Source organism: Mastacembelus armatus, chromosome 8 (assembly GCF_900324485.2).
Source record: "Mastacembelus armatus chromosome 8, fMasArm1.2, whole genome shotgun sequence".
NCBI lineage: Eukaryota > Metazoa > Chordata > Actinopteri > Synbranchiformes > Mastacembelidae > Mastacembelus > Mastacembelus armatus.
Window position 1 is genome coordinate 9,404,077 of NC_046640.1, and position 22,744 is coordinate 9,426,820.

Sequence of the window (22,744 nt, forward strand, 5' to 3'; positions counted from 1 at the left end):
CCATGGTCTCCGTGAAGGCCATAGAGGTGTCCTGATCACTGCTGTATTGCTCTCACTGGGTCACTGGGTGTTTGTCTTTTGATTGGTGTGAATGTAAAGGTTTTGTATTTTGAGTCCACTCTACTCACCCAACAAGTGACTGAAAAAGTCTTATTTTTTGCTTAATTAACATTTAAAAGTCAATTTAACATCCATTTAAAACACCTTTTGAATGTAATATTTCCCTACAGCACAGAAAAGCTTTATAGGCGTCAATAGTGGTGTTAGTATGAGCATGTAAAAATGTAATTTTGTTTTTGCAACCCAAAGTTGTATTTACACAATGAAATCTATTTAGTACAAGAATACAAAGGTACGTGAAGGCATCGTTTCCACTCATCGTGAATGACGTCTGCTGATTAAAACAGGAGTGAAATGAGAAAATAAAAGCATGATAGCAGACAGTGAGGAAACGCATATAACGAAAGACAGTTTTATTTTCGAAACTTTTAACCGGAAATTGTTCTGTTTTTCGTGTTTAACTTGACGCTGCTCACCTCGGTCCGGTCCTCCTCCAGCTGCAGCAGCATCCCTGGCTCCTCGCAAAGGACAGCGGGTGCTTGTAGGACACAGGGCCCGCGCAGGGCACGGATCCCAACGAGGCCTGGGCACGGATCCCAAAGAGGCCCCGGGGCCGCCGCTGGATGGAGTCGGGCTGCATACAGACAGCAATGGCTATGGGTCTGACATCGAAAAAGGCGTCTGCTCGGAGCGTCGGCGTGGAGCGAAAAAACCTCATCACGGTTTGCAGGTACAGGCTGCATGACGACACCGTCTACGTGCTGTATTTATCTGCAGTTAACAGAGCCCTGCATGCTGCTCGGTGTACACGCTCAATAATACGACCACAATGGATAGGAGGGTATTTAACATTGTATAATAGAGCCCATACCACAGCTGTGGAAATAATGCAGAGTAATGGATAGATGTCCAGAGGGTTTGGGGAGGAAGTGGAGACAGGTGCGTTTTCACCTTCACACAGCCCTGCCATCACACCCGGCTCTATCTGAGAGAAAATATTTCAGCAAGGACTTTGCTTTAATGTAGAGCCTTTGCATTTCCACGATAGGCTTTATTGTATCACCCCTTCAAAGATCATCTCTCTGCAATGACATGCAAGTATCCCGTTATATTTAGGCTCTTTTATTTTCTAACAGGTTCAGGCACCTGCTTGGTTTTTGTCTGAGACTAGAGGATCATTCCTAGACTACAGGTGCAGAAAAAATAAAGCACCCAATAGCAGGTTTCCTCCTCCATCTCAATCAGGTGGAGTGTCAATGTGGGACAAGGGCACTAGGAGCAGTGCAAGGACTCCGCCCCATCAGTGGTCCCCAGCCTCCATGATACACTGATGGACAGTGATGTGCGGCTTTTATATGGTTCTTATGGATCCATAAAGCACCGTCTTGTTCAGCGTTTAGAGACGTTGGGGCCGTGAACCCCTGTGAGAGTTGGGCATCCATCAGTTTAACTGTCTGAGCTGAGAGGACCCTTAACTCACCTGATGAGAGGTCTTCCACTTCAACTACCTGTCCCGTTTTACGTAAAATATGTCCTTTTGGTGAAGTATGCGGCATTTCACAAGGAAAAGCAAGAATTAGTCAAAAGTTAGAATATTAAAATCAGCCAATTTTTGAACTAGAAGACAAAGAAGAAATGTATGTTTTAAATTATTTTACCCCTTTATTTATTTGTGACCTGTCAGGTTAGGAAACTGTGATGTAAATATTCAAATGCAGAATTAGGTCTCAAAGTCTATAAATTGTTTCCTTAATATTACATTATGAAATACTTGTCTGTATACCAGTACAGTATAACATTTTCATAATCTCAAAAGGTTATCATTATATTATTCTTGTTTTTTATGACTCAACCTACTGAAAACAGTATTTGTGATTACCTTTTCCTATTTTATGATGTTTACAAACATAAACACAAAAAAATCCATAAAATATTCAATGTTTTGCATTGATTATCCTATAGTTTCCCAACAGCATTATTAACAGAGTACGTGGTATTTTAAATGTTCTTATTATCTACAGGGTTACTAGAGCTATGAATAAAATGAGCTGTCATGAGTGGTACGCTATAAAATTGATTTTATTAGTAATTATAGTTCTTATTGTAACTGTAGTCGGGTTGCAATTATTTCTTTATCTGATACTGCCACAACTCCGACTTGATATTAGGATTCAAAGATTATTTTCATTATTCCTGACGTCTTTGTCAATTCATTGGTAAAAACTGAAATATAGACCAGGTGACAGCAGCCGAGCTGACATCTTCAGGTAGTCAGTGTTGGCCAAACAACTCAAACATATTAAAATTCTGAAAACTGAAGAGCAGCACGTATCCATGTAAAAGTTAGATTATTTTTTCTTAAAAATGATTAAAATGATTATTCATTTATCAAAATTGTTACTGATTATTGCAGCTATTTACAGTGAAATTCTGCTTTATAGTATTTTTACCTGTGAAAGCCTCAGAGACTTAAAAAAAATTACAGTTTTACTTCGAAAGTTTCCTTAGCATTACTATGGATCCTGAATTTCAATTTGACTTCATTGATGAATGGCATTTCCAAGAAGGAAGTAACTGTTCGTGGCAGGTGTGCAGACCCTGAGCAGAAGTGGCCGTGGTCATAGTGAACGTGCATTACGTTAATAACTGAACAAATCCCTCCACAGAAGCTAAAAAAGACAATGCTCAGACTCTGACATTTACACACAACCAAGCATTTTTATTCCAGTACCTTTCTTTCCAAGGTCTCTTCTGCATTTTAGTGAACAGTGAAGCAAAGCACACAACCTCACACAGAGCATGCCTGAACTGAAAAAGTAAAGTTCTCACAACAGACCTACAACACAGAGATTAGCAAGGGTTGTTTTCGCTGGGACTGGCCGTGCTAAGGCCGATTTAATCATTAAAGAATTTTAATGAGAAACACACTGAACAAGACAGAAATAAATCTCAGAAATAGCTTTCCATCAGTAGTGCCTACTACACAGTTTCTTTCTGTTTTCTAATGAACAACATGCCATTGATTAGGTTCACTTCGAGGGCGTTTTCTTCCAGGCGTGTCCGTCTCCTCGTGCGTGGTGTTTCTGACCTTTTTATGTGGTTCGTCTTGATGTTGTTCTGGTCAGAGATGATTCAAGTAGTCAAAAGTCGTTGTGTGGTTTTAAAATTCTTGCTCGAAAGAGCTTCTGAGTCAGCAGTGGCCCTCCGGCTGTGCAGTAAAGCAGACTGGGCGTCATGTTGGTGCAGGATACGGGATCCAGGTTCTGTCATGCTGACTGAGACACAGCTACTTCAACAGCTTGAACTGCTGCCTGGCTACAGTTGCTGAGCCGATGTTAGTGCTTGATTAGTACACCAAGCCAGGCCTTTATTTTCTCCTAATACATGTGTGTGTGTACATATAAATCTGACCTTATTTTCCTTCATCTATGCTGAACATACAATCAGCACACACAGAAATTTACATTTTCAATTCCCAACAGTTCGTCTCATGACATCATGCTATTTTGAGTATTTAAGAGAAGGGGCTTCTTCTGGGCATTTTTGGGGCTTGGAAATTTGTATGTTGTCATCTAATGTGCCTCAACTCTGTCACTGGAGGATCATAACAAACCGGCGCCATAGCCCAGTTTAAGATGTGTATTTTACTTGATCATGACATGCACAGCTATAGACTGATCAGATGTTTGTGCACGATGTCTGCATTGGGCACTCAAAGGAAATACAACAGTATCTGTAAAGTCATCTGTAAATAAACTAATCCACAACTCAGAATTAAGAATAATAATGTAAAATAGAACAAATTAAACCGATTATAGGTGTCAGATGAAAACTTTGCAATTTCAAAATAAATTGTTTTGAGTTTATCCAAATGGTTTGTCAGCCCCAGAATTCTTTGTGGATTATTCTTGTATCAGTTTTTCAAAGTGAAGGTACCGAGAATATCAGCTGCAACTATTTATTTACCTGACAGCATCAAAAAACCCAAAGGAATCCATTTTACTGGTTATGAGAAGATTTTAACCATGTCCACAGTGACAGCAGTGTCATCTTGATCAGCTGTGTGTCTGAGCTGTTGCCACTAGCAACAGGTTGTAACTTAACATGGCAGGGCTGAGTCTTTCTGCAGTCAGTGGGAATTTTCTCTACGTTATATCATCTGAGCTCAATTTGACAATTTGATTTGTTTACTGGCCACATGTTGTACTGTATTGTTTAAAATGGACTGTGTTGTTGCTTTAGCTGTGATGCCGTGGTCCATGACTGCAGGGACATGTTGCTGTGGACACGGTGAACCTAAGAAAACATAGATAAGATGAGTGAGAGAGGTCTGATGTAAAGTGTTACCCTTCAGATGCTTCCTGTAAACAACAACAACAACGAGGAGGACGCAGGGAGACGGAGTGGAGCATCTTGGCTGAGGTTTGAGGTGTTTGGGGGACGTGGCCTGAGAGGCGAGAATAAAATGTTGTGTACTCTAGTAAACACAAATCCAGATTCACATCTCTTGGACATGCTTCTGCAAGTGGGCGGCTCTTTGTGTCTTTGTGCCACTTTCCACCTCTCAGTTGTGTTTCTAAGCAGTAACAGGGCATGTCAACAAACGTTTGAACCTGCAAGTGTGGAATTACATTGACTACTTCTGTTTCTGTGCAGCCGTCCTCTGTGTTTTCCCTGATTTCCGAAGCTGCACATTAGTTTTACAGATACTGTACCATCAAGTATGTGAAATTACAGCAGAATTTTTATGGGTTTGGCTTAACATTTGGCATCTCTCATCAGCTGATCAAACTACTCTCCCACCACCAATCTCATCCTGTTTCTACCACTTCCCATTGGTCTTCATTTTCCCCCTCTGTCAGGTTCAAACATCTGATTTACACTCCGTGCTTCTCAGCCCAACACCCTTACTGCCCATCTTGCACCCTGATCCCTCGACACCTCCTCTGACCATAGAACACTTTGCCTGGACGCTCATTCACAGAGGGGGTGGGTGAGAGAGAGAGAGAGACACACCCTGCTGTAGTTTTATGTTTACATCTTTTAGTCTATTTGAATTCGGCCCAAATTATGATTCTGTTCATCGGAGCACAAGGCATTCTTTCTCTTGACTGTTTTGCGCAGCTCCAGTGCAAGACAGGACGTGTCCCCCAGGCAGTTCAGGATGATAAACACAGCACTGGCTGGTGTTACACAATGCTGCGGCCAGCGAGGAGTCTGCTTGTGTCATCTGATCCTGCTGGTTATGCCAAGACTAAAGAGATACAGAAATAAGAAGAGAGAGAAAGAGGAGTCAGGGAGTGAGGAAAAAAGAAGAAAATTGAAAGCTGGGAGAATTAGCGTGATGCTCGGCGTATTTAGGTTAGGTGTCACTGCTGACAAATGCAGTTTTTGGTTATCCTGGGTGTTGCGGTGGACCAAACACGTTTGTGTAAGTACAGTAGAGGGGTGAGAAAGGAGAACAAGGGGGAATTTAAAAAGCTGAGAGTGGGCTTGGCGTCGGTCCAGGCTGAGTGAGAGGGGGCACAAAAGAAGCTTGTCAGAATGGCCTGCAGTTGTTTTTCAGTGTCAAATCGTACCAAGAGCATGTTGCTATTCCACTCCATCCATTTACATTTGAGGCGATTCTCCTTTAGATCAAAGGACCTCAGTTCATTTACAATCATCTGCTGCTTTTGAGATAACATTACAACTTTATCAGGTCAGAGAAACCTCCAGCAACAGTTTCCTTTATCCTGTTATGATTTTAAATGCTATCAACTAACAGGCAGACATTTACCAGTGGGTCCCATACTGGGCCCTGGGAACCACTTTGGGCAGTTGGTGGTTTTCCCAGGGCTCAGCGCTCTGATTATATATAGTTGTCTGTCACTGGAAGTCTGGACAAAGATGAAATATAAGACCATTTGGGACTATATCTTTCACTGCCCACATTTTAGATTTTAGACCGAATTATACATTTCTAACAAATGTTCTTATCATTGGGTTCTTTAACACAAAGCTGTGTAAAAAGAGTGGCTGAGTGGGACACTTAAATGTGACAATGATTGTGAATCCTTTATTAGCCATCCTGTATCAGAGTTTTTTGGTCATAATGGATCATCTTAGTAGGAACCCCTCCTAACACCCTAGAGCTGTATTTCACCTTGGAACCTGACCTACACGTGTCAGCGTCAGAAAACACTGACAGAATTTAGATGCCACTGACCTGTTTGCTTGATAAATCCGGCATGACCAAAACAGGTCAAAGCTCCAAAAGTAAATTTAATCCAGTTTTCCTCGTCATTTGGACTAGACCCTGTGCAGGTGCTGTAGTGTCGTCCATATGTTCTCTGTGATGGTGCCGTTTTCTTGTGACATTTTGTGCCAGTCCCCCCGCACCGCGATGTGATCCTTTTTCATCTAGAGTGTTTTGCGTTTGGGGAAGATAGCTTTCCGAAAAGAGGTGGTGGTGGTGCCTCTGCTGAAGGAGGCACTGCCTAGGGAGATCTTGGTCTTCCCACTGGTGATGGTGGAGGAGCCCAGAGATGTTGTGCTCCTGCCTCTGGTGATGGAGGAGTTCCCCATGGCAAGCTTGGTCTTTCCCCTCTTTATGGTGGTGTTGCCCAGGGTTAAGGCCGTCTTCCCCTCGGTGAAGCTGGTGTTGCCCATTGAGGAGAAGCTCGTCTTCCTGACCCAGTCTCGGCAGCGGGGTTTGGGACTCACTCAGCATAAAGCATCGCACAAACATGCAGCTCACACTGCTCTGCGAGCCGTCAGGGGTAGTAGTAACATCAGCTACAGTCCAGAGAAGACCAGAATGCTAAGCGTGCATAGCACGACCCCCGTGTCGCATAATGCCTTCGTTGAGCTGGTCGACGTGGGCTCTGGAAGGCCACATACCACCCATGTGTCCCTGTGAATGGACAGAGGCAGCCGTAGGTGGCCACAGCCTATCTGGGGGAACTGAGACAGTGGAGCGATTGTCTCGTCACCACGACAACACTGGACGGTTGAAGGACACATTGTTGCAAAGGGGACAATCTGTGGTGACATCACTTTCTTCTGAGCTATTGTTCCTTATAGTCTCTGATTGTAAGACATTCCCTCTGTGTATGACTGTATAGACCATATGTGAAATGATTTGCACAGTGTCCGATGTGACAAGAGAAAGGATGAATGTGTTCATGTTCTCCATAGGTATTTGCTGCTTTGATCGCACCTCTCCTGTATTTGTGTTGTCCCTCCGTTTGAAATATGGGTGTGGTCCCTTTCTTGGGTGTTTATCCATTTGTGTCCTTGATGAACTTTTTCCAAGTCGGAACAGCAAATGAGGATTTATTTTCTACCATTTTATCCCATTGTTGTCATAGTATATCTCATAAAAAGCCAGATCTACATACAAATCAGTCAAGCCAAGCTGTGTTTAGACATGTTACTTTTATAAGCACCGTTATATCAATCAACTTGTACAGTTTTCTAGTTCAAAACTGGGTTTTATATTTGACGGCAACTGAGACAGATTTCAATGTGTAGACATGGCTGTACGTGCATGAAATAGAGTGAGGACAGTGCTGATGACAAGCACACACACTCTGTGCTGTGTCTCTGCATGCATCACACATGACTGCTTTGACCCATTCTTGCCAAGTCCACACACCATAACCGTCATCTGATCACTGTCACATTTGCATGTCATGCTCAGCATGGTCCAATCTCGATTACAAACCCATTACATCTGCAACCAACTTAGCACTTTCTTACTTGGAGACTTGCTGTTGCACTTTCTGCGAACAGGTTACATATAATCATTTATATATAATAATTTCATGCCGTATTGATGTAGAACTCCTGACACACACGATGACACACACAGATCACAGACATACAGCAGCAGATCTTTATTATTTACTATAAATACTACTGACCTGCTAAAACCAGACCAGATAGACATATCCTTGGGTTTTTAAGTGTGTGCAGGATTCATGTGTGAAAATCCCAGTAGATGTTGCTGTGTCTTTCTTTGCCCCTGATGAGGGTGGTTTTGACCACAGAAACAGACTTGGTCCCATGGGTGAAGGTCAGAGTGGTGAGAGAGCTCGTGGTCTCCCCTCGTGTAACAGATGTTTTGCCAACCGCTGTGCTGATTTTGCCCAAGGTTACGGTGGTTCTGCTCCAGAAGATCGAGGATTTACCCCAGGAGATGGCGTACTTAGTCCTCAGGAGTGAAACCTTGCCTTTGGTGAAGGAGGTCTTGCTTGATGAGAATGTGGTTTTCCACTCATTGTTAGAGTCTTTTTTTGACTGCTTAGCTGCTTTGGGTGTCTTGGCCCTGGCCTCAGGGGTCCTTTCCATCTAGGTGTTCCTGCGCTTGGACGTCAAGGCTTTTCGGAAGGACGTGGTTGTGGTTCCCCGGCTGAAGCTGGCCCTTCCCAAAGCCACAGTTGTCTTTTGCCTTTGGATGGTGGAGTCTCCCATGGAGGTGGTGGTCACTCCCCTGAAGATGGAGGAGTTTCCCAAGGAAACGGTAGTCTTTCCCCTGGCTATGGAGGTCTTTCCTACTGCCAGGGCAGTCTTGCCCTCGGTAATGCTAGTGTTGCCCATTTAAGCGGCGGCAGTAAGCCCGAGCCCGTGCCTGAATGCTGGCTCCTAACATGCAAGCGGTATAGCTGATTTCCTGACATGCAGCAGGGTGAGCATGGAGGGTCCAAAGCCAAAGCCAAAGCTGCAGCTGCCCTAAATAGATCAGACCACCATGTATAGATGAGGGGGAGGGAATTATTTGATCATTCTTTGATACTGGCCGGTCCCTCAGAGAGACACGACCCAAAAGGACCTGGAAGCACAGCATGCACAAAGGCTGAAAAGACAGGGGATTAATTGTATTGTTTTCATGATAACACTGCCAAAGCACTGAAGGCGTACATTGTGCTGTACACAAGACAATTGGGGTGACCTCAGTATGATAAGATGGCCTGGCTCCCACAAAAGAAAAAAACCCTTCTCCCTACTGTTGTCGCAGGGTTCAAATACAGTAGCACATTTGTCTTCCTGGTACAGTACACGGCTGCATTTCATCAGCTTGTGCAGCACGCAACCAGCTGAAAGTTCAAATACAAAATGCAAATTTTTTTTTTCCGTTTCATCGCCTTGTACTTTCCTAATTCCTCTTTCTCTCTGTGCTTCTATTTCAGATTCTCTGTAAAGACTCTCCTAGAAAAGTACACAGCAGAGCCCATAGATGACTCATCCGAAGAGTTTATTAACTTTGCGGCTATTTTAGAGCACATCCTCAGCCACCGCTTCAAAGGTAACACTGCAGGTAACATAAAGCAAAGGTTAAGATGGGCACATCAGTTAATGTGGCCTCAAGTAGGAGACCTCTGGTATGTAAGATTTAATATAAAACTGTAAGAAGAGAAAGAAAAAAACTGGAGAAAACAACCTATTGGACAGCTTCATCATGGATGTAAAATTATGTTGTAATCTAAAGGCCCAAAACACACATACGACTGCACAGCTAACTGTACTGTTGCATGATTACAGTGTGCGTTGTTCTCTAGAGCAGAAATTATTCACTGCTGTGTTTAAACCTTTCACCAGGTTCTGGAAGCTGGTTCAGCTCAGATGGACAGCGCAGTTTCTGGGAATACATCCGGCTTGCGTGCAGCAAGGTGCAGAACAACTGCATCGCCAGCATCGAAAACATCGAGAACATCAGCACATCACGAGCCAAGGCAAGGACATGTGTCTGCACAAATGTTTGCATGAGTGAGTGTGTGTGTGTGTGTGTGTGTGTGTGTGTGTGTGCGTGCGTGCGTGCGTGCGTGTGTGTGTGTGTGTGTGTGTGTGTGTCGGGTGGTATAACTAAGGAGTGCAGCAAAGGGCTCTCTGTTCCTCCTCAGCTCTTACGTTATCCTACAGGGGCGTGCGTGGATTCGAGTGGCGCTGATGGAGAAACGTCTGTCTGAATATGTTTCCACTGCACTGAGAGACACACGAACGACCAGGTCAGCAAATGTTTTAGAGAGAAAACACACCATTTTTGTTTAATTTAGCCACATTTTAAATTTTAAGTGTACCCTGCATACTGCATGAATGCAATATACCTTCATGGTGCATATGTCTACTAATATCTGATTTTCTAGTGTAAAAGTGAAAGAGATCACTGTCTTTGCACCAGAGGAAAATACAGTTGTGCTCATCATTTCCATACCTTTGGCACAATTATATATTGAAACACCGTTCTGCATGATCAGTTATAGTTTTCAAAAGGCGGCCAATATTTCTTATATAGCGGCAGGAGTAGGTAAAGTTATGAGCACAGCTGTACACGTCATATAACATTGAACGTACTGTAAAGTCAGTCATTAAGTAACAAGCACAGTATTAATCAGTATTTTACCTGCGAGTTCAGAGATAATAGGCACGTCTTCATCTGACAGGAGGTTCTATGATGATGGAGCCATAATGCTGAGAGAGGAGGCTACAGTCCTGACCGGCATGTTGATTGGACTCAGTGCCATTGATTTCAGGTGAAGGCATGCTCTGACATACAGCATGTTCTAGTATATAAGTATATGCAGCAGTACACCTCAGGCTTTTGTAGCTGTAATATGACTTTAAGTAAGGCCTATTGAGTTTTACGGATGTAAACTGATCTTTAAACAGGTTATTCACTATTTGTGAATTAAACATTGTGATACGATATTCTTTCTTTGTATTTTTTTATTAATTGTTTAAGTGAAAGAACAGTGTCATTTTTTTGATTGACATTTTTTGCATAACAATTTTCAATACATAGATATTTACTGATAGACATCCATAAGGTTTGTGACAAAAAAAGCTGTTTTTCAGTCAGTAATGCCATTCAGAACATTTGAAACATTTTTTGGTCATTTTGTTCTGTACAGTTTCTGCTTGAAGGGGGAGACTCTGGATGGGAAATCCCCTGCTGTGATTGACTACACACCCTACTTAAAGTTCACTCAGAGGTGAAGCTGTCTCATTGGTTCTCATCGCTCCACATTCGGCACCACCTGTGTGTTTGTACGGAGCAGTAACACCTCTGCCTCTCTGTCGTGTAGCTACGACTACCTGAGTGATGAGGAGGATCGCCGCAGCGTGGACAGCAGCAACAGCGAGGAGAGCGTCCCAGAGCATCCTTACATCCCCCTGGTGACTGACGAGGAGAGCTGGAGCAACAAGTGTCGCAAGATGGAGCAAAGATTCAAGATTGTCTACGCCCAGAAGGTGTCTCACAACAACGTCTAAAACGCAGTCATCCCTGCTTTAATTGTTGTTCCTTACTATTGGCCTGTAAACACAGATTCCTCTCTAATTGTGAGCGTGTTACACAGGGTTACCTGGAGGAGCTTGTGCGCCTGCGGGAGTCACAGCTGAAGAATGTGGAGACGGAGACCAAGCGTCTGAGAGCAAAGGTGGAGGAGCTGACCGTCCAGGGGCAGCAAGAGAAGAAGGAGCTGGAGGCCATTGTGCTGGAGCTGCAGGCACAACTGTGAGAACACACACAGCTCTGAATTACATTTATCTTGTTAAAAACTCCCTGTTATAGCACAGTTGTACTTAGTCAAATACATGATCTAAAATAATGTCACAACTACCAAAATGTTATTTTGATGGCATTTTGATTGACATTCATGAAATATTGTAACTTATTATTCTTCTATTATTCTACCTGCTAAGATTAAAAGTATTTCTCCATGTTTCATGTCCAGTTCTGCCCTCATGCCTTGTGATTCCTCTCACCTGGCTAAAGACCTCACCATCCCGCTGGTCAACCAATGGACCACAATCACAAACAACCAAGGCGATGTCAAGCTTTTCCGCAGGTAACCTCACATGTTCAGTGATACCCTTTTTTAAATGTAATTATTCATACTTTTTTCATGGTATAATACGTGGATTAACAAAAATACGTATAGGTACCATTAATGTACAGAACTTTAGGTATTGTTTATGTTTTTGTCCAGGAGGAGTTTCCATAGTTTGGAGCAGCTTTCTGCTGAAGTGAGTCTGAACTCTGACTCCCAGAAGACTGATGGGAGACAGAATGGAGACAATGCCTGGACTTCAGCAGGTAAAAATGTGTGTTAGTGACACTACGTGCATCACAGCTTATTTCCTGCAGTATTTTAAGTATGTATTTGTGGAGTATTTTTTGTTGTGCCTTTACTTTTAGTCATTTTATGCAATGGCACAGTCCATTTAAACAAGCTACTTTTTTCCTTTCAGTACAGAAAACACATTCAGCAACGTAGCAGTATGTCTGCATGTGGGGGAATGTATTTGTACTCTATTCACGACTCCATTAGCATTTCAGTGGCAGCCACCCATGCACATGTGCATACATATTCATACAAAGGCATGTTTGATGCCTCTTTAGGGTGTTTCATGTGGGCAGCTTCAACTATGCATGATCATAAGCTGAGTTTTATAGTTGTTTTCTCTCTGTGCTTTTTGTCCCTGTAGGGAAAGACAACACTCCTTCCATGTTGGGTCTGTGTGGCTCTCTGGCCTCATTACCAAGCTCCAAGTCCTTGGCCAGCCTCAAGTCCAGTGAGTGTTTGGTTAATATCAGCACCGAACCCAGCCCCGCACTCTCTCCCAGCTAGGAGCTCCAGACCAACAACAGCCGAGATTTGACCCCCAGCCTGTCTGCCTGGTGATGCTGCGATGATCATATCCAACCACCTGACCAAACTCCTGCACCGACCATCCACCCAGCTCCACAAGAACACAACTGCAAAGTCATGTCATCATCTGGATTTTTGTACATTGAACAGAAAGGATAGATCTCTTTTGGTTCTTTCCCTCGTCCTCATCTGAACTTCCCTTCATCCAAGATCATGCAATTCCTCTGCAAACACCTGTTAGACCTTACTGCAAGCATCCATTTGTTTCCTCAAAATGTTTTCTTGCACTTTGTTTGAATATTAATGCACCTTTGGTCTGTTTTATTTAATTTCCTTGTCAAAATGGAACCAAAACAGCACTTGCAACTCTTTGGAGGCTGCCACTTGCAAGGGGAGATGTGTTCAGCATTTTAAGAGATAGTGATTATCCATACAGAGTATAGAATGGGTTTTTAGACTCTCCTTACAGTGATAAGCATTTAGAAATATGTATTATGAATATGACTGAATGGTATTTAGGGGCTGTTCCCAATCAAACCACAAACTTTTACAATATATTTAAAATCTGTGCAGCTACCAAATTTTAAGCAAATCTCATTTGGTGTATTCTTTTTACACATACATAATATATTGAATTTTTTTGGTTTGTTTTATTCTGTTTTGCGTTGCAATAAACTGCCTTTTCCATTAATATTTGTCTGTTTGTGCTGATCACAGAGTTGTAAAAGGAGTGATTGGATTTTTGGAGACTCATAAAGACAATGCTGAAAGTCATTTTGAAACTGGTTTCAGTGAAGATCAATGGCTACCCTGCGCTCTGGCTCCATCTAGTGGTTTAACTATCATGTGGCTTATATTGGTTCAATGCTCAAAAAGCTCATAATTTCTTATGTGTAAGCTTGGGGTCTGCAGCAGCATGGGAGTGAGGTGGTGAGCATTGTTCCCTCACAGCAAGAAGGACTATTACTATACTACCATTTAATGCTTCCCTTTCACTTTTCACTTCACTTCTCTAACCTGGGGCATATTTTTATTAAATTTTTTTTTCAAGAAATCAGCTGCGACCTTCACCAGTACCCACAATTCACAGCTATATAACCTGAAGCCCTTCAGCCCTGTACTCAAGTACAAATTTGAAGTATCTGTTCTTTATGTATTTTCATTTTCTGCTTCTTCATAATTTTACTTCACTACATTTCAGAGGAAAATATCATACTTGCACTTGACTATATTTATTAAGTTACTAGTTACTTTTTGGACTCAGATATACAAAGTACTTTAGGCCCACGGTCATAAAACTGTAAAGTAACTGGAATAATAAACATGTTAGTTAACATTAGGCCCACCTTTACCAGCTGCAACATTAAATTGATAAACAATAATGCGTCAGTATATGATCTAATAATAAAACATACATTAATGTAAGATGTGCTACTGAGTACTTTTACTTTTGTACTTTTACTTAAGTAAAATTTTGAATGCAAGTTTTTTACTTAATACACAGTATTATTACACTGTGGTATTTATACTTTTACCTAAAAAGGCTCTCAGTACTTCTTTCTACCACTGTCCATGTATATATTAGATATTAATACTAAAATATCGCCTGGGCCATCTGAGCATTTGAGTGACCTTTAAGGGTCCCTGAACCATACTTTTATGACCACACACACACGCACACACACACACACGCACACACACACACACACACACACACACACACACACACACACACACACACTGTGAACAGACTGGTTTGACGTAGGTTTGGAAGGGGAGGAGGGGAAGGGACATGTCCTGCACAGTGGAGGAAAAACATTTCAACAAAGTGGGTGGGAGCTTTAAGTTTTTAGGGAGGCGGGCTCTCTCAGGAGACAGACGGTCGCTCTGACCAATAGGTGCTCAGTAGTAGTCTGCAGTAACCAATCAGTCCTTCAAGTCAGCAGGATTCCTCATACTACACGAGATAGTTGCACAGGTTGAGCTGTTGTGTTGTCACTTTGCAGAGAAGGGAAACAAGCAGCGGTGTGTGACAGGCTCGTTAGTTAGTGCTGCTGGTGTCCTCTTCACACTGCAAGATGAAAGATTATAGGCGATTTATTCGGATTTGTTGAATTGTCAGGCTCGAAAAAAACAACAACAACAACAACAAAAAAAAACAGTGAGGCAACAACAAAAAAAGTCATGATCATCCTCACAAAAGAAAGCTCAGACAGGGAGCCCAGCGAGAGGCCCGATCACACGGTGGAATCGTCAGTGTGGATGAAGTGAATGTGGGCAGAGAGAAAAGTCCAGCGTCGTGCAGAGCTGCAGTGAACGACGGGAAAGAAGAAAAGCAAAGGCCGTGTGTGTGTTTTCATAAGCGGATCTCGGGCCGTGGGAGCAGAGTGGGGGATGTCGGGCAGAAGTGGAGGAGCGCCTCGGGGGTGCAGCAACCCCAGCCTGCAGCCCCTCAGAGCCACAGTCCCATACCAGCTCCAGAGGGGCTCAGCTCTGCTCTGCAGAGAGGTCAAGACGGGTAAATACACACTCAGGAGGGGGGGGGGTTAACTCTGCGTTCACTTGCATGAGGCTCAGAGCTCAAGCGTTTGTTTGGAGTCACATCATCGTCATTATCAGCCTTAAAAGTGATGCTACTTATGGTAATGAGTTACATTTTTAGTGTTTATGAGCTATGCATCAGTTTAGTTTCTCCTGCTATCAGATTTCTAACAAAGGGAAGTAGAGTTGAAATGAATAACTGATTAATCAACAAATATGAGAACATTTGCTTCTCCAGTGTGAGGACTGATGTCTTTTCCTTCTCTTCCATCACTATGAATGGAACATACTGAGCAGGAATAGACACTTTAACATGCCAACAACTGAAAAATGAAGTGAGAAAATAATGATCAGATTACCCTGTAATGAAGGGAGTCGGTTAGTTGGAGCTAGATCAGTATGAAAACGTAACTAGTTAGACAAATCCGGCTCCATTATGGGGATCATTAAAAGGAAAAGGTCTTGACTAGACCCTGTTGAACTTTTTCACTTGATTTGTTGTCTAAAAAGTAGGATTCTAACACGCTGTGATGAAGTTAAGGCAACAATGAGGCTGGTTAACCCTGAAAACAAAAAACACTGCTCTCAAAATGTTATTTGGACACTCGGTCGCCCCTTTGCCCTCTGACCTGTGGGGTCTCTGCTGCTTACACAGCATGAAGCTTTAAAGGCCTCTTTGTTTTACTTCACGTGTGTTGTTCATCAACTATATCCATGAAATTCGCTTTTGCACGTAGTGGTGTTCATGCATAGTTTTTTCTGTCAGCCCTGCAACCTGAAGACAACATAGTGTGTGTGTGTGTGTGTGTGTGTGTGTGTGTGTGTGTGTGTGTGTGTGCGCGCGCGCGCGCGCGTGCGTGCGTGTGTGTGTGTTTGGGTTAGTGGTAGATAAACTAATAGCTTGTAGTGACTGTTGGCTGTGTTGTGTTAGTTGGATTGCTTTACTCCAGCTCAAAGGCATGGTCCACACCTGCCAGAGATTAAAGAGAGCTGCCAACATACCCTCGCACACACACACACACACACACACACACACACACACACACACACACACAAAACTCTGCATACTGCATGCTTATTGGTGGGGAGGAAACCTGGCAGTAATTCTGTAATTCACCAGCTACTGCTGGTGTTAAAATACTATTAAAGAGTTTTAACCACATATATGTCACGTGCAGTCTTATTACAAGATGCACATGGCCACACAGTGATCTGTGTTTTTATGTCTGTTCCCAAAAGCTGACAGGACCACGGCTCGGCCACCGAGACCCACCATCCGCAGGACGCTTTCTCTGGATGCCATTGTTGGACCCTATCTGCAGGGGCAGTGGCCCAAAGAGGCGGAGAGCACGGCGGTTACCTGTGTCAACGACAAAGCCACGCAGGTGAATGTCAGTATGTCACAACACAAATTAGTGGTGATTTGCTGTAATCTGAACAAAGCTGGGTCAAGGTAAGTTCCAGTCTGTTATAGCAGTGGTGCTGCTGGAGTAAGAAACTGTTGCTTCATGTTGCAGGCAAGTTAGAAACCAAATGTTTCTCTGCTCTGCTTCTCCCGTATGATAAGGATATCTATAGAGAGCAGAATATCTGATGTTAGCGCTGCAGGTGTCTGGTGGTTCCAGTTTGACGCTGTGGGTGGAAGGCAGTCAACTGGAAATAGTTGTTTTTGTTCTTCTTTAAACTCTGCTGTTCCCCCCCTCCCCTCGACTGTATCTGCTCCTAACTAGTGCACAAAGCCCCAACTACCATCACCAAGCTCCGCAGCTTCGTCTTCGCTCCTGACACATTTTAAATCCGAGCAAACCCCCTTTGCCTCCATTGTGAGGAACAGACCCCTCCTGACCTCATTATACAGACACCCCATCCCCCCAGCACTCTCCTCAACCACACGTACGCATGCTCGCGCCCCACCCGCCACCTCTGCATTACTTCAGATGATATAACTGTGTTTGCTGGTATTTCATTACTCATGAGTCCTGTTAGGGAACAGTCTCGACCCTGCTGTAGTAAATTCACTAAAGCTGATTGACATTTCTAAAGATTTTGGCATTATTATATGTTGCTCTAACTAAATTCTGTAGATGTGCAGAGTGTGGACAGAATATTATTCTAGCTTTGTAGGGTGCAATCCAAAACTGCAAAATTTGAATCAAGACAAAGAATATTCAATATTCTGTTGGTTCATCAATTGAAAAACACTTTTGCATTTAAACATTTTATTAAGGTATTTATCAGACGTGTGTGCAGCCATGCTAACAGCCGTGTCAGGCTTTATATAGGCCCAGTGATGCTATGAAACATAAATATCAGTCCTTCAAGTCAGCAGGATTCCTGTTATTGTGTCCATATACAAGCAAGAATTAAATGCATTTTAATGAGCTGTCCAAGCCTGAAACATTAGCCAGGCAGAGCAAATGCTCTTCTATGTTTGGGGCTTTTTATAGATTTGTGTCCCATGCTGCCCCTGATCATGTTTTTTGGGAGGGTGGGGTTTTTGGTGTTAGGGGGGGGTGTTGGCAAATGTAATTTTACACCAGTGTCACTGTATGACTGACTGTGCTGTGACTGACTCATGCTGTGTTCGGACTTATTTAGTCAACGTATGAGCCCTCAGGACAGGGAAGAAGATGGTGTGTGTGTTTTTCTTGCTGCAGGAAGTTACGGCGCTAGTAAGAGTCTGAGCTGTGAGGCCGACTCCTACATACAAGCAGGTTGTAGTTTGGGGACAAAAGCCATGATGTAGCTGGCTGCAGGCTACATGACGGACTGTAATGTTAGCTGAGACTGGCTTATAAATGACAGAGATAACCAGTTAGTGGACGAGATCGTTTGCAAGTCTGTGAAGCGCAGAGGCACCAGAACTGTGGGCATCTGATCCGGCGGATTATGCCAAACTGGGTTTCATTTGGTGATGATGAACTGCCAGTCGTATGCTCCCGACCAACAGCCAGCAGCGGCCAACCAGACACTGGCTGGTAGAAGATCAAGAGTCAATGTGAAGAAATTGGTACTGTCATACGAGGGGACGTCATACGGGATGTTATGCAGTTGGGATTAACAAAGGAAGAATGTCTTCTTTCTGGCTATTTGTCTTAGTTGTTTTTCCACACATGGTTACAGAACATGTGTGTAAGTGCACTGAAGTGTTGAGTGTTGACAGTCACACTGTATTTATAGTCTGTACAGTGATGTGGTTTGGGTGTTTTTTATGTGTTTTGCAGCTTTGAGTGTTTTTCTCACTGTCTTCCTCTGTGCAGTTGTTATGGGCAGGTGTGCAAGAACAGCTGTGCAGCTCCACTTCTGTTTTGTCCTCAAGTTGTAATGTAGACTGCACTTCAGTGGGTTTAACAGAAAATACGACCAGGGTTCATGGCAAAAATGGCGTCTTTTCTTTAACAGTGTCCTGCAAATATTTCATAAACAAATATCACTGTGTAATATTCTGTTAAAGACTCCAAGTTCCTGGGCAGAGGAGACCAGAGGTAGAAGAAGCGCCGGCGGGCACAAGCGCTCAGCTTCGTGGGGCAGTGCAGAGCACCTGAGGGAGGCAAGTATTTCAGTTCACCATCGCCACAGCAGCTCACCAGTCAGTTCTGCTGTTTCTCACACGCTTCACTCTGCAGCAGACACCGTTTCATCTTTCCACTGATAGAATGAAACTGAATGAAATTAACAGACCCCTGAGGGGAACGTGAGTAACTTCTGTTTTTTAGAATGAATTGTAGTGATACCTGAGTTGTTTTTCTCCCCACTCTGCCCTCAGGTGGCCAAGCTGAGGCACCAGTTGCAGAAGCGCTCCCGCCATGCCCCTCCTTCGGCAGGGTGCGAGCTGCCCCACCACGTCCTGCCGTCAGGTCACGCAGCAGGCGTCACTCAGGTATCCCCCGGCTCTAAGTCAGGATATAGAGTTAAAGACACAGACAACAATTTTCATGATTATTACCGAGGCCCGATTGGCTTCCACAGGCAGACTAGGCAGAGCTTAGTAACAGGGATATAAAAAAACATTGGTGCTTTTCTTAGGAACGGCTGTCATCACAGCTCCTGTATTACTGCTATGCTGTCACAGAAAGAGCATTTGAAGCTATAATATCATCCTGTACTATTCAGACACAGACAATATAGAACCAAACCACAAAGTGAAGAAACACGGTCACTTGAAGTACATAATTACACACACCACTCTCCAAATCTACATGTATTCTGCTTGTTTCTCAGACAATGCCCCTGTTGCCGCTGAACAGACTCGCCCCGAGACTGCGTCGTAGCGTTGAAGGCCTGAACCTGGAGCTGGAGGAGGTGTTTGTGTCTGAGAAACCTGACGATCAACATGGGGTTAGGACACTGAGCTCTGCATACACCCATTGCCTTAGGAATGATAAAATATTTATTAAACCAACACAGAAACTATTATACACTGATTGTATTTCATGCTTACTTTTATGCATTATATTATAGATTTATGTCATTATGATGCATTTTGGGTGAACTGTAGAAGGCTGGAGAGTGCATAGCTATTTCAGTTTTTAATGAAATGTGTCAAATGTTTTCTATGAAATGTAAATGCTAATAACAAAGTTAGGTATAATGCTTCACCACTTTCTCTTTCTAGTCTTACCTGCTTGTAACTGTATAAAAATTACAAAGTTACTTTTTGATTTTTGTTTCTTTAGCTGCTTTGACTGAGCCTTTCACTTGTTTCCTCCTAAACTTTACAGATTTTGGATATCCCCGATGGCCACAGGGCGCCTGTCCCTGCCCAGAGATGCAGCAGTGGCTCTCAGAGTGAACCTTCTCCTGGTCCCCTGGATCCTTCACTCCTCTCTCCTTCTCAGTCTCCTTGTCCTCTAGATCCATTACTTCTGTCACCTTCAAACTCCCCTTGCCCACTGGACCCAGCACTACTATCTCCATCCCAGTCTCCATGCCCCATGGGAGAGCCAGGTTAGACAGTTTACATTTTTGTTAAATACTCTCAAACTCTCCACTGATGTACTTAACTTAAATATCTCTGCATAATAAGCGATTTTTTGACATCTCTGGTTAATATTTAGATATTTCTGTCCCTGTGTACAGAGGCGGTGGACTGTGAGACCCTCTGTCCTTCTCTGTCAACATCGCTTCCTTCATTTGCCCTGGATCCTCCTTTCTTCCAACCCTGCTCCTCCTCTCCTCGTCCAAACAAAACCTACTCCTTCCAGCGCGAGCCGCCAGAGGGATGCGAGCGAGTTCGAGTATGTGAAGAGGCAATGTGAGTATCTCGTCATACATCAGAAAAACCATGCGCTGATCATATAATCATTGTCAAAATTAGCCGCTGGGGAGCTGCTCATCATCAGATAAACAAATGTTTCATATAATTTTTTTTGCTCTCATTGTGCTTTTACACAAACATTGTCACTAGATAGAAAGACATGTGTTACGTAGGTGAAAATAAAGCACTGATCAAGAACATATTATGTCTGTTTGTGTACATGATAAACTAAATTACAATAGTGTGGTGGTTCGGAGTGCAAACATTGAATGTTATACATGTTATGCAGTTATACATGTATTTGTCAGCAAAGGTATTGGTATGCTGATTGCCTGGATCAAGTGTGTTCAGTTAATCAGAAACAATCAGAGCTGGGGTTCTCATTGAATACAGTAACCTAACAACTAGACAAACATGCTTATAGCTGCTCTGAAAAGCCACACTTGAAGGGATAGAAAGCCTGCTGCCACAGAGCAGAGCAAGATCTAATGAATAGTACAAAATGGGTCTAGCATTGTCTTTTCAAATGCATTGTTTAAACACACAAAAATGATCTTAAATAGAAGTACAATGACAAGAAAGGACACTTGTGATAACAGAATACACATTTTCTCCCCTCCCTACACTTGCTGCTTCAGTTGTCATAAATGTTTTTGGCTACAATCTGGAGCAACACTCTAAACCACTGACCACCATATGTTTTTCATCTCTTTACCTCTAGGTCTCCATGTCAGGATGAACCTCTCCTCCAGCCATCCTGTCCTGATCCCAATAAAGTCAACTTTACCCCCCACGGAGGCTCAGCTTTCTGCCCTGTCAGTCTTCTGAAGCCCCTCCTGCCCTCCATGGACCTCCTCTTCCGCGGGCTGTCTGTGTCTCCTGTCACTGGGTGCCCAGGTCAAGCCTCTCCTACCAGACACCTTGGTATGCAGTAGGTTCATATCAGAGCAGAGACCCCCAGCACTAACTCACAATGCACTGCCAGGACATGGAGAGACTGCATGTGTTTTACAGGCAGCATGCCAACAGATAGCTGGGTCATCACTGCTGTAACGTGCCACAATCACTGTGAACAAAATAAGAGACTTTTGTGATTGTAAGCAGTCGTCATCATTCGTCAGATTAAGGTTGACCTTAGGCTCTTTTACTGGTTATTTCTCCACATGAAGGACGCTTCATTACAGCTGATGTTTACCTCATCAGCACTTAACTTGTCCAAGCATACCCCCATATGTGCTATGGATTAGAATACAGGATTTCAGTACTTGGAAAATGCTGGAAACAATTTTTGACTTTTTTTTTTGTATAAAACTGAATATTACTTTAGCTGTGTGTCATTTGTTTAGTCAACGACTCTATGAGGATTATTTTTAATGTCACAATAAACGAATTTAGAGTCAAAAACCCAAGCAAGCACTTAGAACATGAGTATTATGGTCTTACTATCCTTTACTACTCATTTTTACTCAAGTAAAGTATTGGGTTTAGATGAACTTTCAGCTTAATTTGAGAGAAATCTAAGTACTTCATTAGTTCGTTGGTTGAAGAAAATTATTTTTGGCCTGTGGTTTACAGTGGCTTACTTTTCTACAGATGTATTTCTAGGAAGATATATATTTTTGTATCTTTGTAAGGACGTTAAGATCCCGGTGATACTGTTTCTGTTTTCACTAGACAAAATGACTTTTCTGTTTACACCTGAGTGGTCTATAAGCAGGAGTGGAGCATTTCATCAACTTTACTTTACAGTTTGGTGCTAGGAGCTTGTTCTCTCAGACCTGATTACATACACCTTTCTTACTTTGTCAAATGTTTAGTGTGCTGTTTCTTATTGTAAAAGAAATAAAATAAGCATGATTTCTGGGCGTTCAAATCGGCTGAAACACTTTTTCTTTTTTTAACTATTTAATTCCGGTATAATTGTTTTATGTTGTCATGTCTGTCTGTGACACGTGGATTTGCGGTTTTTAAATATAAGCCCCGCCTTTTCTCCCAAATCTGCCTTGTGATTGGTCATGAGTGGCTGTCTGTCGCCTGACATGGACCAATGAATTTCATCCACATCCTAGGACGACAAAAAGACGCGCGACATTTTCAAAGAAGGACCTCAATTGTTTTTAAATAGCTGTCCTTACAGCTGCCGCAGCAAAAAACGAGGCAGGTTAAGCTATTTATCAAATAATTATAAGCGTCGCAGGAATATCAGTACACTGGATTGACGAAGCTACTTCAGAGACACATCATATGTTTT

The 22,744-nt window shown here is 42.9% G+C and overlaps 2 protein-coding genes and 1 long non-coding RNA gene across 8 annotated transcripts; 2 read left to right on the forward strand and 1 right to left on the reverse strand.

Moving 5' to 3' along the window:
- Window positions 1-534: 534 nt before the first annotated feature.
- rundc3aa (RUN domain containing 3Aa) lies at window positions 535-13,386 on the forward strand. Of its 4 annotated transcripts, none has more exons than XM_026325425.1 (11): window positions 535-790; window positions 9,234-9,361; window positions 9,643-9,776; window positions 9,964-10,049; window positions 10,485-10,574; window positions 10,953-11,033; window positions 11,127-11,292; window positions 11,400-11,557; window positions 11,778-11,891; window positions 12,033-12,139; window positions 12,532-13,386. In XM_026325425.1, exons 1-11 carry the CDS (start codon window positions 684-686, stop codon window positions 12,672-12,674), a joined length of 1,314 nt encoding a protein of 437 aa, XP_026181210.1. In that variant the 5' UTR covers window positions 535-683; the 3' UTR covers window positions 12,675-13,386. The 4 variants fall into 4 exon arrangements, with proteins under 4 accessions (XP_026181210.1, XP_026181211.1, XP_026181213.1 ...); XM_026325426.1 differs by having other exon boundaries at window positions 12,036-12,139; XM_026325428.1 differs by having other exon boundaries at window positions 9,234-9,349.
- LOC113141176 (uncharacterized) lies at window positions 2,759-8,378 on the reverse strand. Of its 3 annotated transcripts, none has more exons than XR_003296720.1 (2): window positions 7,968-8,378; window positions 2,759-5,314 (listed from the first exon to the last, which is right to left on the reverse strand). It is a non-coding gene; the product is annotated as an uncharacterized LOC113141176 (long non-coding RNA). The 3 variants fall into 3 exon arrangements; XR_003296721.1 differs by lacking the exon at window positions 7,968-8,378 and adding an exon at window positions 6,269-6,462 and having other exon boundaries at window positions 2,759-4,356; XR_003296719.1 differs by lacking the exon at window positions 7,968-8,378 and adding an exon at window positions 6,269-6,462.
- A 1,289-nt stretch (window positions 13,387-14,675) lies between the features above and the next one.
- On the forward strand, window positions 14,676-22,366 carry fam117aa (family with sequence similarity 117 member Aa). Its single transcript, XM_026325023.2, has 8 exons — window positions 14,676-15,213; window positions 16,476-16,621; window positions 18,691-18,786; window positions 19,003-19,116; window positions 19,458-19,574; window positions 19,958-20,183; window positions 20,316-20,490; window positions 21,215-22,366. The coding sequence occupies exons 1-8, from the start codon at window positions 15,090-15,092 to the stop codon at window positions 21,426-21,428; spliced, it is 1,212 nt and encodes a 403-aa protein (XP_026180808.1). The 5' UTR covers window positions 14,676-15,089; the 3' UTR covers window positions 21,429-22,366.
- The last annotated feature ends 378 nt before the right edge of the window (window positions 22,367-22,744 follow it).